The sequence below is a fragment of the Polistes dominula genome, unplaced genomic scaffold (genome assembly GCF_049000335.1).
Source record: "Polistes dominula isolate Pdom_NZ unplaced genomic scaffold, Pdom_raw_medaka contig_73, whole genome shotgun sequence".
In the NCBI taxonomy this organism is placed as follows: domain Eukaryota; kingdom Metazoa; phylum Arthropoda; class Insecta; order Hymenoptera; family Vespidae; genus Polistes; species Polistes dominula.
In genome coordinates, this window is record NW_028300951.1 from 4419843 (window position 1) to 4438877 (window position 19035).

The 19035-nt window shown below is 27.6% G+C and overlaps 3 protein-coding genes across 7 annotated transcripts; 2 read left to right on the top strand and 1 right to left on the bottom strand.

Moving 5' to 3' along the window:
• The first annotated feature begins 668 nt into the window (after positions 1-668).
• Ugalt (UDP-galactose transporter) lies at positions 669-4566 on the top strand. Of its 2 annotated transcripts, none has more exons than XM_089172021.1 (5): positions 669-1085; positions 1375-1455; positions 1541-1660; positions 1753-1967; positions 2050-4566. In XM_089172021.1, the coding sequence occupies exons 2-5, from the start codon at positions 1437-1439 to the stop codon at positions 2698-2700; spliced, it is 1005 nt and encodes a 334-aa protein (XP_089028147.1). In that variant the 5' UTR covers positions 669-1085; positions 1375-1436; the 3' UTR covers positions 2701-4566. The 2 variants fall into 2 exon arrangements, with proteins under 2 accessions (XP_089028147.1, XP_015171521.1); XM_015316035.2 differs by having other exon boundaries at positions 670-1090.
• On the top strand, positions 4215-12144 carry Cul1 (cullin 1). Of its 4 annotated transcripts, none has more exons than XM_089172015.1 (14): positions 4215-4448; positions 5612-5833; positions 5931-6093; positions 6243-6461; positions 6549-6803; positions 6918-7211; positions 7301-7564; positions 7675-7857; positions 7929-8078; positions 8466-8584; positions 8719-8839; positions 8905-9008; positions 9115-9334; positions 9682-12144. In XM_089172015.1, the coding sequence occupies exons 2-14, from the start codon at positions 5670-5672 to the stop codon at positions 9760-9762; spliced, it is 2337 nt and encodes a 778-aa protein (XP_089028141.1). In that variant the 5' UTR covers positions 4215-4448; positions 5612-5669; the 3' UTR covers positions 9763-12144. The 4 variants fall into 4 exon arrangements, with proteins under 4 accessions (XP_089028141.1, XP_015171515.1, XP_015171518.1 ...); XM_015316029.2 differs by having other exon boundaries at positions 4216-4566; XM_015316032.2 differs by having other exon boundaries at positions 4217-4566; positions 7675-7854.
• On the bottom strand, positions 11352-18460 carry Ctr9 (RNA polymerase-associated protein Ctr9). Its single transcript, XM_015316037.2, has 13 exons — positions 18131-18460; positions 17539-17637; positions 17205-17444; positions 16531-17103; positions 16314-16433; positions 15896-16206; positions 15276-15801; positions 14996-15190; positions 14787-14903; positions 14409-14719; positions 13996-14333; positions 13744-13918; positions 11352-13662 (listed from the first exon to the last, which is right to left on the bottom strand). The coding sequence occupies exons 1-13, from the start codon at positions 18170-18172 to the stop codon at positions 12792-12794; spliced, it is 3918 nt and encodes a 1305-aa protein (XP_015171523.2). The 5' UTR covers positions 18173-18460; the 3' UTR covers positions 11352-12791.
• Positions 18461-19035: the final 575 nt, after the last annotated feature.

Below are 19035 nucleotides of genomic sequence, written 5' to 3' on the forward strand. Positions count from 1 at the left end.
GAAGTTAGTATGATACGACTGTTGAAATGACGGCATTATAGTGAACATCGTTTCATAAGGAAAAATTGGATTTGTTTTTGTCAAGCTTAGTTCAGGGGGCAGCATTGTACCAATATCGTTTGGCACAAATCTTGATGATTTTAATGATTTTAATTTTTCATCTTTTGGAGAAGAGAAAGTTGCTTTCCCTTTGTAAAAAAGAATATTACATTTAATCATTGTATTTATGCAGTTCGATTATTTTTTTATATGGGTTTACACATTCACTCACTCGAAAATACATTCGAAATATACACAACATATTTACATAGCATTTAAAAGAATTAACACTTCAGATTCTTCTTAATTTATTCTTAATCATATTTTTTTAACTCGGTGTTGAATAATTGTTAGTTTTATAAATAATTAAAAAGAATTATTTAAATCAGTTATATTTCTAATTTTTTATAAATAGTATTTAAAATTTTGCGCTAAACAATCTTATTAAATGCTGCCATCAAGCGGCAGAGTTTGGCGGTCACAGATTAGGTACAATTTTTTAAACGTGCAGTATAGGATTATGTGAAAACAAGTGGGGTAACCAGCCAATGGAAATTGCAGGGGGCTTTCGCTTCATGTGAATGCCAACTGCGTGCAGACGGATAGTACCTAAGCATGTGTACACAGTACCAAGCATTTAAATGATATCCATTGCGCAATGTTTGAAATGCCATCAAATGATTTATCTTATCGCAAATATAGCACGTTGATCAAATAAAAAAACATTACTGGTGTATTCATGTTTATACAAATAACATGATGAATAAATAATACGTTGTATTAAATACTCATTCAAGTATAAATTACATCGGTGAAAAATTTGCAAACGTTGCTAAACTGTTCGTTGATAGCGGCGCATGTTCTTAGAATGTGAATTCTACTGTATGATAATATATTTCTATAAAGAACGTTTCAACGCTTCGAAGTTACCAGCCTAAAGCGGAATGCAAACGTGGCTATCTTCTCTCTACGTGTGTTCGAATTTTTATCACCTATTAAATGTCAAAAAGAATTTCATTTTAATCGCATTTATCTATTAGAAAATAGTAAGGTAATTCATTTCTATGTATGCTAATGAAATATCAAATGTTATTATATGAAAGTAGATAATATGTTAGAATTTTTTAAGTGATATTTACTTGTATTTCCTAATAACATTATATTTCATTCAACAAACAATCTCAATTTTTTGTTTAGTTATAAATTATTTATAAATTTTTTTTATTAAATTCGTATGATAAAACAAAATATTGTTAAATTTGTCTAATGAAATTTATATAATTAATGTAAAATGCGAATTAAATTATTAATATTATATATTTTGGTTTTGTTTAGATAAATATGAGAAGACAAGATAAAATCAATGATTTACGAAGATTACACCTTTATTAATAATAATGAACAAGTTGCATCAAAGTAAGTATCACAATATATAATTAATAATATTTTGGTATCATAAATGCGTACTTAATGTTTTATTCATTTCTAACTTTGTTTTTAGTTAATGGGCAAACATTAAAATATGTCAGTTTGGTTACATTGACTCTTCAAAATGCATTGGTTGGACTTAGTATGCGTTATGCTCGGACGAGATCTGGGGATCTCTTCTTGTCATCTACGGGTAAATAAAATAAACATAAATCGACATATTAATGACATAAAAATGTATGTTTTTGTTGAATTATATATATTCATAAAATTCCTTTTTCATAGCTGTTGTTATGTCAGAGTTCTTAAAACTCTTGACATGTTTGGTTTTGGTCTATATCGAGGAAGGCAATTTATTGAAATTTTATATTGCCTTGAAACAAACCATTGTAAAAGAACCTTTTGATACATTGAAAGTATGCGTGCCATCAATTTTATACATTATACAAAATAATTTACTTTACGTGTCAGCATCAAATTTAGATGCAGCAACATATCAGGTAAACAAATATTTTATTATCAATGCATTTATCATATATTTTCCTTTGACGAAAATGCATTTACAATTTATTGCCTTTTTAGGTGACTTATCAACTCAAGATTCTTACAACAGCTTTTTTTGCCGTTGTAATTCTTCGAAGATCATTGAGAAGTTCTCAATGGAGTGCATTAATACTTTTAGTTATAGGAGTAGTATTAGTACAATTAGCACAAAGTGGAACAAATATGTTGCCATCAGGCATAGAACAAAATCATTTAGTTGGTTTCACAGCTGCCTTAAGCGCATGTTTTTTGTCAGGTTTTGCAGGTATATATTTTGAAAAAATTCTTAAAGGATCAGATATCTCTGTTTGGATGAGAAATGTTCAGTTAAGTTTATTATCTATACCTTTTGGATTAGCTACTTGCTTTATAAATGACGGCAATATTATTAAAAGGCAAGGTTTTTTTTTTGGTTACGACTCGTTCATTTATTACTTAGTAATACTCCAAGCGCTCGGTGGACTCATTGTTGCTTTGGTTGTAAAGTATGCAGATAATATACTCAAGGGATTTGCCACCTCTTTGGCCATCATTATTTCATGCATAGCTTCTATTTATTTATTTGATTTTCATTTAACATTTCAATTTACTTTTGGTGCATTTTTAGTAATCTGTTCAATATTTTTATACAGCTATCAACCTAAAGCATCTATTGATAAACATTCTTCTCTAGATAAATCTGATGTATAATAATATAATTGATAATCTTTTCTTTTTATTTAGTTATCTTTAAAAGAACCAAATTGGTATTTAAATTAATACTTAAAGTAATTATTATTGTAAACACACGAATTGTATTAACAATATACTCAAATGATTCATTTGAAATGTAAATGATCAAATCAAATATACGAAAGAGTTTTTTATGATTTTGGCAAAAAATAACGGACTAATGGATATTTGAATAAAATCAATTAATCCATTTTTTATAACTGTTATATTTTTATATAAAAAGTATTATAATATATAAGGATATAAAAAGAGTAAAATTCAACTTAAAAGTATTTCTTTATACGAGATAGACTATTATTAAACATCTTATGCAAATTTCATACATATAGGTATAGTATAATAACAAACTTGATTATTAGATTATAAAAATAATAGGTCCCTATAAATTATGGTCATGGCCTAGAATTGATCATCGTTTTGAAGGTCAACTATCTTTCTGTGTTAAGAACTGAATAAATTATATTTGAAAAAGAAAACTGATCTTTGTAAAGCACAGAATACAAATTTATTCTTAAAAATTTATTTACGAAAAAATACAATTGATTCGTGAAATTAGATATTTTATTAATGATACTTTTTGTACGTAATTTCATTTTGTGATAAATATAAAATAGCAATTTTATATTTATGAAAATTATTTTGTAATCGATCAGTAAGAAATTTACAATAATCGATTGTAAACCAGCGAAGAAAAAAAAAACATTGAAAAATATTAACTGTATTTTTATCCCATTTGTTGGGTTAGTGATAACAAAATTAATGGAAATAATAAAAATTTATACAGATACATCGAATTTTTTTCTAGACATTAACTCGTTTAAGAGATGTTTTATTTTAATTTTAATTTCTTCGTTTAAATTATAAACAAATATTTTCTTTTAATGGGAGTACAAATTTGAAAATCAGTGATGCCATAACAAAAATTTCAAATTTCAGTGTCAGTCTCTTTTGTTCTTTAACCTTTCTTATATACCCGTTTGATTTATTTTAGTATGATATAAATAATATAACATATAAATATAATAATTATAATAATCATACGTGATAAATACACGCAAATGAAATGAAATATTAATAAAGGTAAAAAGGATATGTCTCGTTGGTGTACACAATCGAAAAGATTAGAAAAATTAATATACATCAGTTTTATATTTAAAAATATTCATTTTAATAACATTAAATTAGAAATCGTTCAATAATCATTACCAAAGAATTTTTCAATCGCAATGAAATATATAAAAAGAGATGATTAAATTAAACGCATAATTTTCTACCAATCGATTATTATTTTTATTGTAATCGACGAACTACCATTTTCTCGTATCTTATTTATTTTATTTTGTTATGACATAAAAATAAAAAGGTACCAGAGTTGCAAGTAACCGTTGTCGGGTTTGTGTGTGTATACGACGTGCGCGTGCGCCTAAAGGTTATATATTTGTCGTATTGGTAACAGTGGAACCTAACCTGTCAGAAGAGTAACAGCAGGATCGCGAGTGAACGCGATTTTTCAGGAAGCACAAAAGAACTTATCCAATTTCACGATTTAGCACGCTTCTTCTTTACGTTTTCGTATGTAATAAACGCGATAAAAAGACAAATTTAAGAAGTGAAGAAAATATAGAAGAAAATAAAAGGGAAAGATAAGAAGAAGAAGAAAGGAAAGAAGAAAAAAAGGAAAACAAAAATATCCAAGTGGAGGCGAGGCAGGTGTCCTCCACGTCGCTATAGTACCCTGACGACAACTTCCTATCCTGGCCACTGCATTTTCACGATAAAACTTCCTCGTCGTTTCTGACTGTTATGCGGTGTGAACATTGACTGGTGAGAATTAGAGAGAGATAGAAAATAAAAGAAATAAATTACGTAAAGAAAGAGACGGTTATAGAAAGAGGGGATAAAGTATAGAAAGAGAGAGAATATGTGTGTGTGTTTGTCTCTGTGTGTGTGAGAGAGAGAGAAAGAGAAAGAAAGAAAGAGGTACAGACAGAGAGAATTATAGAAAGAGAAACAAGGATAAGAGAGGTGAAGGGGATTTGCAAAGAGTAAGAGAGTGAGAGGGTGAGAGAGACGGAGTGAACGAGTGTGAGAATTGGAGAGAGAGAAAAAAAAATTTTCTTTTTTCCAACAATCCCTTTTAATATTATCCTTTAATTTAGATTATTCTCGAGTAGTTCCCTCGATGTCTTTTATTTCGTAAATAGAACGATAACTTATAAAGCGTGTTATTATTCGTCTTGAAATTATCATATAAACAGTGAGCAATAACATTTTCAATAAATTGTTGAATATATACATACATATCCTTAATGTATGATTTCAATCTTGATTTAACGGAATATACGGTGACCTTCGAATATCGATAGCGACCTTCTATTCCTAATAAGGATTATAAGTATATTTTGGAGTATGTTTCAATCGAGAATTGAAGTCTCCAATAATACATTTCTAATCCATTACGTTTTATATTTAGTAGAGAGAGAGAGAGAGTGAGAGAGAGAGAGAGAGAGAGAGAGTATATATGTGTATGTATGTGTGGCTAACTTTTGTTTATTTTTTTCATAAATTAATATTTTCCAAATAATTTGTATTTTTTTAAGTCTATCTTTCTCTTTTTCTTTCTGTGTAATTGTAAATTATTGTACATATAACTAACTAAACGAATAAGCTCTTCTTGTTCTCATTTTGATAATTCATCACTACAATAAAGTGTTTTTGTGTACGTCAAGAGTTTAAATGCAATTTGCTATAAATTTGTGTACGAACACTTTAGTCTGTGATTATCAAGATTATTTTAAGTATCCTTTGTTGCATGTTGATAGTTGCTTTGGATTTTATTAAATTTGTTTTTTAATTTTGTTTTTTATAGAAATTGTAAGTAGTAAGTAGTAACACTGACGCTCACTAGGCAAGCGTATAAGAATAGGATGTCGGGGCATAGAGGCGTTGGAGGGGCAGGGAGTCATCAAGGAGTCCCCCCAGGCCTCAAACAAATAGACTTGGATCAAATTTGGGGAGATCTACGTGAGGGTATAGAGCAAGTATATAATAGACAATGTATGTCCAAGCCAAGATACATAGAACTTTATACGTATCCTTCTATAAAATGATTATATTATCTAAAGACAGTAGTATTCTTAATTGATAATGTTGTATCTGTAATATCCTTACTATATCTCTGAATATAGACATGTATATAATTATTGTACAAGTGTTCATCAGCAACATACTAGAATGTCTACTAAACTTAAAAAAGGTCAAATATCACAAGGTGGTGCACAGTTAGTGGGTCTGGAATTATACAAACGTTTACGTGACTTTCTTAGGTCTTATCTCATTAGCCTATTAAGGGTAGGTATTTCGCTAGACGATATTTTACAATATTTTGAGTTGTGTGCTATTTTTTTTTTAAATCTTCATTTATGCATATTACAGACTATTTGTATATAAGTTTACTTATTTTATTATAAAAAATGTTGTGTGATGTTGGTGGTATATAGCATGGGGTTGACTTAATGGATGAAGATGTATTACAATTCTATACAAGACAATGGGAAGAATATCAGTTCAGTAGTAAAGTGTTAAATGGAGTATGTGCATATTTGAACCGTCATTGGGTGCGTCGTGAATGTGAAGAAGGACGCAAAGGAATCTATGAAATTTACCAATTGGCCTTGGTTACGTGGCGTGATAATTTATTTAAACAATTAAATAGACAAGTATGTTATTATATTTTAAATAAGTGCATATATAATTATATTTTTTATAAATAGATAAAATTATAATTATATTTTTTTTTTTGAAAGGTTACCAATGCGGTGTTGAAATTAATAGAACGAGAACGCAATGGAGAAACTATAAACACTCGTTTAGTCAGTGGTGTAATTAATTGTTATGTAGAATTGGGCTTGAACGACGAAGATCTTGCTGCTAAGAAACCAAATATTGCTGTTTATAGAGACTATTTTGAAAATCTCTTTGTTGAGGATACAGAACGATTTTATACACGTGAAAGTTCAGAATTCCTCAGACAAAATCCTGTTACAGAATATATGAAAAAGGTATTTAATATTGCAATATATATTTTTATATAAAAGGGACAACCCTTTCACTCTTGTTTAAAAAGATATTTCAATTGATATATATCTTTAATTTATAAATATTTTTTATTATAGGCAGAACAAAGATTATTAGAAGAACAAAAACGTGTTCAAGTTTATTTGTATCAAACAACAAACGATCGATTAGCAAAAACTTGTGAAAAAGTACTCATTGAAAAGCACTTGGATATATTTCATTCTGAATTTCAAAATCTTTTGGATGCAGATAAAAATACAGATTTAGGACGAATGTATCAATTAATGGCAAGAATACCTAATGGACTTGGTGAGCTGCGAAATCTTTTAGAAAGCCATATAATTAGTCAAGGGCTTGCTGCTATAGATAAATGCGGAGATTCTGCAGCTAATGTAAGAACTTTTTTTAGTTTATCAAATAGTAAAATTATGTTAAATAATTCTATAAAACAATATTTTATATTTCATGATTTTTTTTACAGGACCCTAAAGTATATGTCAATACTATTTTAGAAGTTCATAAAAAATATAATGCTTTAGTATTAGTCGCATTTAACAATGATAGTGGTTTTGTAGCGGCGCTGGATAAAGCATGTGGACGTTTTATCAATAGCAATTCTGTAACTAGAGCTGCAAATAGTAGTAGCAAGTCACCTGAATTACTAGCAAAATACTGTGATTTATTGCTTAAAAAAAGCAGTAAAAATCCAGAGGAAGCAGAACTTGAAGATACTTTAAATCAAGTTGTAAGTATTCAAACATAATTTTATACATTATATATATATATATATATATATATAGTGTATGTATAAATTAATATCTATATATTATTATCATGTTTATATTTTTTTAATAGATGGTAGTATTTAAATATATCGAGGACAAGGATGTATTTCAGAAATTCTATAGTAAAATGTTGGCAAAACGTTTAGTACAACATATGTCTGCTAGTGATGACGCAGAGGCTTCTATGATCTCCAAGTTAAAACAAGCTTGTGGTTTTGAATATACTTCAAAATTACAGCGCATGTTCCAAGTAGTGAATTTTATAACATTGTTCATCAATATAATTCCGATCCAAACATTGTTTTATATTTTTATTATTTGCAGGATATCGGAGTGTCCAAAGATTTAAATGAACAGTTCAGACGACACCTAACTAATTCTGTAGAAGAACTAGATATTGATTTCAGTATACAGGTTTTATCTTCTGGTTCATGGCCATTCCAACAATCCTTTTCTTTTTCTTTACCAACAGAGGTATGATTAACACATCAAATTTTAATTGTAATATGTTTTGTCAAAATTTAATTTTTATTTAATAATAATATAATAATAGCAAATGGATCGTTTATTTAGAAAGTAGTGTAAGTCCACTTTCTCTTGTTTCGAGAAAATTAAAGATTAGCATATCAATGATTACTCAATTTCTTTTACCGACCAATGTTAAATTGCACAAAAGATGGGCATTTTTTAAAGAAATTAAATATTAACTAGTTATCCACACACACACACACACACACACACAAAATGTTTACATTAAATTAAGTATAAATTTTACGTGATATCTCATTAAAAAAAAAAAAAAAAATGGACTTACACCACTTTCAAAATAAACGGTCTAAATAATGTATTTTATATTTACAGCTAGAAAGATCTGTACATAGGTTTACAACTTTCTATAGTTCACAACATAGTGGAAGAAAGTTAAATTGGTTATATAATATGTCTAAAGGAGAATTGCTTACAAATTGTTTTAAAAATAGGTAATTATAATATATAATTATTTAAAATACAAATATTAATTTTATTTTTTATTATTAATAATTTTGAAAATATGAAAGAAGTTAATATATTATATTATCATAATTTATTTGATTTGAATTTGAATATTTCGTAGGTATACATTACAAGCATCGACTTTTCAAATGGCAGTTTTATTGCAATATAATGGTTCAACCATATGGACAATACAACAATTACACGATGCTACTCAAATAAAAATGGATTTTTTACTTCAGGTAATATAATAAAGTTTAAAAAGGTAATATAACATATAACCATTGTTATTTTTAATGTTTAATAGGTTGTACAAATACTTTTAAAAGCTAAGCTATTAACAGCAATTAATGATGACGAAAGTGATTTAACACCTGTGTCAGGTGTAGAACTTTTTTCTGGCTATAAAAAGTATGTAGCCTTTCTTTTATTCTTTTATATATATATATGTAATAATCATTTAGATCGTTTGTTTTTTTATAATATTTGTAATGTATATGTTTTTTTGTTATTTTAGTAAAAAATTAAGGGTAAATATTAACATACCAATGAAAACGGAATTAAAAGTCGAACAAGAAACAACACACAAACACATAGAAGAAGATAGAAAACTTTTAATACAAGCAGCAATTGTTAGAATTATGAAAATGAGAAAAGTACTGAAACATCAACAATTAGTAGCAGAAGTTTTAAATCAATTGAGTTCCAGGTTCAAGCCGAGAGTACACGTTATTAAAGTGAGTATTTCATTTTCTTATAATACATTATGGGACATGTTTAATTTTTTTATTTATTTATATATGATAGATAAAAGAATATTACATATCTTGTTGGTTCGAAAAAGAAAGAGATAAATGAACTTTTAAAGATATTTACAATATATTCGTTCATATTATTTATTATTAATAATTATCTGCAATATTTTGTTGAACTAAAAAACATGTTTAAATATTGGGAAACAAAAAAATTACAATTGCTGCTGTAAATTATTGATATTTCTAATTTTTGTTAGAGTTCTGCAGAAAGCAAAAACGTATAAATGATGAATAATTGAAACAAAGAAATATTACTAATTTTTTTTCAGAAATGTATAGATATTTTAATTGAAAAAGAATATCTGGAGCGTACAGAGGGTCAAAAGGACACATATAGCTATCTGGCATGATCTGTCGATCTAGGACATCAATACAGCAGCAACTATGCACGCAAAAAAAAGATGACTTCACACTGTCATTGCTACATACGTGTTTTGATATTTATTTAAGACTCTCACTAGTATTTTCTCTGTACACAGTACTTGTACCGTAATGTCCCTCTGGTCGCATTTAGAACCTGGTTTTTATAATATGTTAATAAAATTATTTCATATAGTCAAAGTTGCTACGTGTGTTACTGTCTGTGCCGTTTCTCACATAATTATTAAATTCAATTTCGTTTGTATCATGTTGTACTATATAAAAACAAAATTTTAAACATGTATGCCACATTTTTTAAAATTGTATATAAAAGATCGTTGCATAATGAAAAAATACGATAAACATTTATAATTAAGTCAGTTGAAAAAAAAAACGAATTATTACAAGAAGAAAATGAGAAAGAAATGGGGATGTAAAAATTACTAAGTTAAACGCGAATGAGATAAATGTATATTAAAAAATAAATAGAGCATTCTCTTAAAATGTTAAACTTAATAATGTTATATTAAGAAGTTTAACATTTTATTTTCTTCTAATTTTAGGAAGTAAAATTATTTTATTAATAACGAACAATATATAATAGTATTTAATTATTTACTAAAAAAAAAAAAAAAACCATTTAAGTCATTATTTAATTGTGAAATAATTATTATAATGAAGAAAAGCAAAGACATGGATGGTAATGCAGTTGAGCAATTAATTAAGTTTAAAGTTACATGTGTTAATAATTAAGGTTTTATATTTATCTACGTACAAGAATACTTTCTTTTCGTAATATAAATTCTTCTATTCTTTTCCCCCTATTAGTAAAATATTATTGAAAGTAAACATTTTTCTTAAGACAGTGTATAAGGGATGTGTATAAAAATATTTATAATATATCACGAATGTAGCAACGATTCGCAATATCTATATAATTAACATTTATAATATTATATTAACGATTGTTTTAATTATACATGATACTATTTTGTGAAGTGGTTTCAAAACAAACAAAAAAATTCGAAATAAGAATACAATATGTTATGTTTTAACTTTATTGAGATTAGTTAGAAACGAAATTTGTAGAGGGTAAAACAATTCATATTTGTTAATAATTTAATGTTGAAATTATTTTCGTATATTGCATATATGTTTTTAATATTTTAATGTTTATAAGCGCAGTATATAAAATTAAAGAGAAAGATATCTGTGTCGTAATCAAATTTAAAACATAACAGAGGCACAAGCAATGATATATGAATTTTTAAATTATGAGTGTACAAGCCACTGAGCAATGGTAGTATGTAAATGCCTTTAACATTAAGAGTGATATAGAAAATGAATATAAATGTAACTTTGATGCTTACAATTGTAATAATCATTTGGAGAGGCTCGATTCTGTAATTTGAACTATAAAAATGAATAAGAGATTAGATTATTTTAATTATCTATTGACATTTGTCACATAAATTAGATAATTAAATTATAGTTTTTTATGTGATACATTGTCAATAACAAAAAAAAGGCTGAAGAGTGAGAGACATGAACTGAGAATTGTAATTAAAATTATATTAAAAAAAAAAAAAAAAAAAAAAAAAAAAAGAATAAAAAAACTGTCTGCAAAAGAGAGCAACAGTATCTCAATATTTAGCTACAAAACTTAAACTTAATGTATTTTATTAACTAAAAAAGTGTACTGATAATTTGAGCTAAGAAATTTTGGATACACAGAATCTGAGTTAGTACATCTGCTAATGTACGAATAGATATATAAAATACGAGCAGAAATAATACATCGATATAAACTTTATATCTATCTTTTTGTGATATACTCATTGTTATTAGGTTCTTTTAATCATTTCTAAGTATGTAAGAGAAATAATTCTAACGATTTTAAAAAAAAATACAAATATCAGTTCAATTGTTTCTATAAATTTAAAGATTTATATTAATTACATAATTTAAAATATAGTACATAGGTAGTTATATATTACAAAAGTTAAGTTTTTTCTTTTCTTTTTTTGTTGAATTCACTATTTACACTTGTACCGTATATATATATATATACACACATTAACAAAATATCCCAATACTTTAATTTAAAGGATTGACATGAAGTCTAAAAGTGTTATGTTAAATTTGTGCATTTTTTTTCTATGTGTCATAGGTAATAATAATAGTTTTCACACACACATACACACATTTTAATAATTAATTTTTTGGGGGATTTTTTTTTGTATAGTTATAAATTGCTACTATTAGTTTGTATTTTTTCTGCAAAATGAAACTTATGTAAATAAATTTAAATAAGTCAGTAAATATATAATTAAACTCAATAGTATGAAGTTATATTATAATTAACATTAAAATGTAATTTAACTATTACATATATTCCAGATAACCATACATCCCTAATACATGATTAGTAATATTTTTTAATTATTTATTTTCTAATTACAGATATTTCATAAATCCATTTTATACCCAACTTCAAATAATATACATATTTGATACAATAAAATATTAAGATCATATTATTATATATGGGCAATTAATACAGTCAATAAAATGCATAGTTTATGGTATGTGACCTGTCGTTCATTTTTAGTTTCTAATATCAATTATATCTATATGAATCATATCTTCATTACTCATATTAAAAATATGTTACTAAACGAATGCTTTTAATAAAGTAGCAAATGAGAATAACTAAAAGTATATAACAAATAAATGAAATTGAAATAAGGTACAACTAATAAATTTCTATCGCTATTGGAAAAAATCTATTTTTAATATCTTTTTCTTTTTGGCACAATTATTATACCTAACAAATGAAATTTCCTACTTTAAAAAATTTGAGAAGAAACGGTTAATTTTTTCATATTCATTACTTTGTCAATCTTTAATAATATTTGTAAAACACGTGAAAATAAAATACTTTAGTTAATAAAAAAACTGGATTATTATAAATTTTTTTAAATTGATTTTTGTATGGAAAATATATATATATATATATCTATTTATCGGGACTTCCTGATTGTGAAATACTTCTCGATCTTGATCTTGATCGAGATAAGGATCGCGAGGCAGAACGTGAATGCGTCGGTGATCGAGAAACTGAGCGTGATCGTGATTTTGATCGTGATGCTGCGCGTGACGATGCACGAGAACCTTCTGAGCCAGATGCAATTCTTTGACTGCCTTGATTTTCTTTCTCACTTTCACTTTGTGATCCAGATTTGGATTTTGAGAGAGATCGAGATCTAGATCGCGATACTGAATGCGATCGTGAACGTGATTTGGATCGTGATTTTGAATGAGATTTAGATCGTGATTTAGATCGTGATTTAGATCTAGAGGGAGATCGTGATTTCGATCTTGAAGGCGATTTTGATTTAGATCTCGATTTAGATCTAGAAGCAGATCGTGATTTAGATCGTGATTTAGATCGTGATTTAGATCGTGATTTAGATCGTGATTTAGATCGTGATTTAGATCGCGATTTAGACCTAGAAACAGATCGCGATTTAGATCTCGATTTAGACCTAGAAACAGATCGTGATTTAGATCTTGATTTAGACCTTGACTTAGATCTAGAATGAGATCGTGATTTAGATCTAGATGGCGATCGCGATTTAGATCTAGATTGTGATCGTGAAGGTGAACGTGATCCTGACTGTGATCGTGATCGTGATCGAGATGGTGAATGCGAACGTGAGCGTGAACGTGAACGTGAACGTGAACGTGAACGCGAACGTGAACTACTTCTTGCACGACTTCCTGACTTCGATCTAGAACGTGATCTGGAACGTGAAGCACGTGAATTTTCTGAATCGGATACGATTTTTCTGGATTTTGTTGTTCTTTTATCATTATCGCTTTCAGCACTGTAAAAATATTAAATTTCATATAGATCAAATTCAAATAAATTCATAATAAATTAGGAAAAAGAAAAGAAATATATTTACCCGCTGGCAATTTTAAGACCTCCACTATCGCTGTCAGATTCACTGGTTGATATTGTTTCTTTCGACAAAGGCATCTTTCCTTTTGGAGTGTCAGCTGTAGATTTGCGGAATTGCTTATCCTTCTTTGTACCAATTTTTCTATTACGTTTTGGTTTTCTACGATCACTATCTGAACCTACAAATATATGTGTATATCATGTAACATGATAAAAATATATTTATTTTCTATATATACAGTTATATTTTTCTTACCACTGTCGCCGCTTGCCATATCTCTTTTTCGTTTTCCTTTACCCTTTCCTTTCTTTTCTTTAGTCTCACCGCTAGCTTTTCTTTTACGTTTCTTTTCTCTTGGAGCTTCTTCTCTACCTTCATCATTACCAGAACCTCCACTGTCACTAATATATTGATCAGTTCTTGCCCTTTTACCTTTTTTACCAGGCTTCTCCGAAGGCATCTCACCAAATACCAATACATTTTTCGTTTTTTCAACGTATTCTTGTCTTTTTTGTAACATTTCTTCTTCTTTTTGACGGCGCATTTCTTCCAATTTTCTTTGTTCTTCCGTTTGACGCATTTTGAAAGCTTGTCTAAAAGAAAGAAAAAAAAATGTTTAAGAATTGGTTTTTTATTTCGCAATATTTTTATAATCATTTAAATTTTACCTTTCTTCTTCTTGTTTCCTTCTAAGGGTCTGTTCTTCCTCATCTAGTCTTCTTGCTCTAGCAACGTGGTATTGCGCTTGAGATAACAAATCTTGACACTTTCGTGCTTCTGTTTCTGCCATTTGTTCCATTCTGTCGCCATGAGCAAATAAATATTGGAAGTATTTGTGAGAAAGACCCAATTCGTGTACTGATTGTAATACAGTAGTAAGCGTTGACTTTTCATCCTTCAAAATTTGTGTTGCTAAACGTTGTAACACTAATGCAATATTGTATAACAAAACAGTATCTTGTGGAGATACTCTGCGAGCCTATAATACAAATATTTGTATAAATTCCTCTTTTAGTATTTAATATATATTTATATAAATATTATACCTTTAAAAGCGTTAATTTTGCTTCCTGAAGTTTTCCAGCTCTAAGATATGCCCTAGCAAGGTACTGTAGAACTTCTACGTTATTATACCTATAAAATTTACGTAAACAATTTTCATACTGTAACAAAATGAAAAAAATTATAATATTATTATTAATAATTTCTGCATATTTAGAGAATATTATGTTATAAATATATGAATTATATTCACCATTTGAATAGCACTAACGTATTGCTTTTGCTCTACATAAATGTGAGCAATGTTTAACCATACATCACAAAATTCTGCTGTTGCTTCTCTTACTTGAGCAAAAATATCTCTAGCTTCATTCACGCAACCTTTATGTGCTAGCACTGCACCGATTCCATTTGCTGCCCAAATATTTTTCGGATCATTTCTTAACACCTACAAAAAGTAAACATATAAAAATATATAGAAAAAGAAATAATCAAATACAATAAATATATTATGAATAAATAATTTTAATTACCTGTTTGTACATAGCTAATGCTCTATCCTGATGTCTTTTTTCCCTTTCTTTGTCTTTTCCACTCTGATGAAGCGTTTGTAGCCAAATATTTCCTAAAGCTATCAAAGAATAGGCATCTGTACTTGTAGTAGGATTTTTAAGAATTCTTTCAAATTTCTTCTGCCCTGGACCCCATTCCATTTTTGCCAAATGCAAATTACCCAAAAGTGACCATGCATCTGGATGTTCATTATTAATTCTCAAAGCATCTTTAAACCAATCGGATGCTTCGTATATCTGTCCCTTATCTCTCGCCATACATCCAAGTCTTAAATAACAATCTACATAATTTGGATGTTCTTTTAAAATATCTTTGTATAATTTTTCTGCACGATCAAAGATGCAGAGAGCTTCATTAAGACGCGCCAAATTGTAGGTAGTTGTAACTGCTATTGAATTGTAATAGACAGAATCGTGCAAAGCATCATCTTTCGAACGTTCTAAAGATTCTTCTAAATTTCTTTTAGCTTCTTCCAAATTACCTAACCTAAATAAAATATAATATATACACATTTATAAATTTATCTTATCTTTCATTAATATTAAATACAAAATAATTTGAAATATAAATTAACACATACCTGTAATGTAAAGCACCTACATTATTTAATATTTCAGGAGGAATATCAGCCTGAACTTTTTCTTTCAAAATCCTTGTTGCTGTTCCATACGCATTTAAAGCTGCATTAAGATCACTTTGTTCTAAAATTTGAGCTAATTCAATCCAAGCTTCTACGTCATCTGGAAATTGTTCCGTTACTTTTCTAAGATGATTTTTAGCGATATCACGTTTCGATTGAGAACTTGAGTTAGCATAAAGCGACCCAAGAATCTTCATTGTTTCATAATTTCCTGGTTGAGCTTTCAAAACTTTTTCGAAACATTGTGCAGCCTTTAGAAAACGAAGAAAAATTATTTGAATTTTTCTTTAATAAATTTTAGATTTACATTATAAAATAAAATTTATAATAATAATAACAACAATAATCATTTTCTTACATTTTCTGCATCACCCCGATAAACGTACATTTGGCCCAAACCAAAATGAGGTAACACAAAAACAGATGGAGCAAATTGTGTTGCTTGATAATAATATTGAAAGGCTTGATCATAATCCCCCTACAAGAAGAAATGTGTGTGTTATCAATTGATATTATAAAATATATAGAAAGTATATACTTAATTATTAGTAATTTGTATACAATTAATTACTTACTTGTACATGGAATGCCCTAGCTAATTGATAACAACTTTCCGCCCGCATTGCTTCATTTTCTGTATTGTGAAACGCATGCAATGCCAAATGTTGTACTTTATTATAATCCTTTTTAAAGAAGAAGTGATTAGCTAAATGATTCAACACCATAGGATTTGTTGAATCAATTGTATAAGCTTTAGATAACATTTGTACACCAGCCCGGATATTGTCAGGTTGTTGTTGATTTAATTTTAAAACAGAAAGTCCAACTAATGCTCCAACACACTGTCCATCTAACTGTAAAGCTCTTTCAAAGGCTAATCGCGCTTTTTCTTGATTATTTAATTTCATAAAACAATGTCCCATTCCTAATCTTACAGCAGCTGGACAATTAGGATTAGTTCTTAGAGCTTTCTTGTAAAACGCAAGTGCACCTCTATAGTCTTTTTTATTGAAAGCGATACAAGCTTTACCGAGTAAAGAGGGAATATTATTAGGCGATTGATTCAACACAAAATTAAACTGTGCATCTGCTTGTTCCATTTTATCCCCTTCCAAAAGGCAGAAATAAGCTCTACCAAGGAGGTGATTCTTTAAACAAAACAAAAAATTAAAAAACAAATTCACGAGTAATTAGTATTATTAATAAATAAAAAGTATACTGTACGTACAACTAAATAAATTACACATACCTGATCATACATGATTATTTTATCAGCAGTTGTATACAATAATGTTGCTTTAGTAAAAAGATCTCTTTTCTTGTCTTTATTTTTTTCTTTATTCGCTTCCTGTACATAATACGCTGCCAACATGTCCAATGCTCGCATTTGATCTTTTTCAAAATCACGATAATCAATATTTGCATCAATTCGCGAAGATTCAAGTATTTTAATAAAGTCTTCGATCTTTTGTTGCTTATAATATTCCAGCTATTTCAACAAGAAAATAAGTAAATATTAAATAGTACATTTATGCTAAATTTTATTTGAATAGATTTCAAATGTTTTAACATAAGATACATACGGCCAAATTGACCCATACGTGGAGGTGAGCATGCTCTTGACGTAAAATACCAAGAACTTCATCGCCGTCAGGTAATTGATCCAAACAAAGTTCTATCACCTATAAAAATATATACGTACATTAATATCATATAAAAAGTCTAAATTTATATTAATACAAAACTTACATAATTTCAAGTTTAATGTATAATTTAATCAAGTAAAGAAGATAAAATATGCAAAGTTTTTAAATATTCTTAAAGTAATAAAAAAGAAAAACAAAATAGAGAAATATAAAGATAGAAATTGATAGTTTATTAAATATAGGTTAGTTAATTCGTCTTTTAGTAGGACTCAACAATTAATATATTAACATTCATATTAACATATTTTATAAGTAGATATAGAAACATAAAAAACACAAGTTGATTACATTGCAATTTTTCCAAATAAGTTTTCATTACTTCAATTGAAAAAATATGACAAAATTTAGGTACCTTAAGTAGTCATGATTTTTTTTAGACGAATTGAATAAGTCATGGAAGAAAAGACATAAACGAAAATGAAAAATATAAAATATTACTATAATGTTTAAAAAATAATCCAATGCTTACCTCATCTGTATCACGAAGTGGAATTTCTATGGAGCCAGACATTGTAAGACCCCTTTTTGATTCCTTAATATTAACAAATTAATTCACTTTTCAAACACAATTAATAGATATATGATCACTTCAAATTAAATTAAATGTGTTACAAAATATTAATCGTATTAATATTAAATAATCTATCGATAAGTTTCATTTCCACATTCCTTGTATTTTTTGGTTATACATATGTATACATATGTACCTATACGATATATGCTTATCGCGATAATTTGTATAATATCAAACTCATCAAACATAAAACCGGCCAGTTACAACGAATAACCAAGATAAAATGGATCGTAGAGGTTAGAAATACCTGAAACAAAATAACGGTACTGTAGTGACATCTATAACAAAGATAGCTTGTTTAAAAGAGAACATTTAGTTTGCAAGATATTTTTTTTTAGAATAAGCAATAAATAATAAATAAAAAAATTAAAATGTCAAGCAAAGAGGACAAGAATAATAATAAATAAATTAAAAAGAAATTAAATTTATATTATACACTCAAATATAATATTGTGTGGCGGATGCGCGTTGTTATTTTATCAGAACTTATACTTTCCACCACATAAGGTTTTAGTTACTATTTTTAGTAATGAACCAAGACACGTGGTGTTAAATTATTAATTGTTTTAATTAACCACACTTATGATTTAATTCATTTTTATTTTAAATTGAATAATTTTTATTTTAAGTCAAATATATATTTGAAATTTTAAAAGAAATATTTCAAATGTAAATTGTCTTTTAAAAATATTCCCTAGACTTTGCTACCAAAATGGCTGACGTACTTAGTTAATGCGTATTTGTACTTATATTATAATAATTATAAATATATTTTTATTAAAGATATTTTGGATTAATTC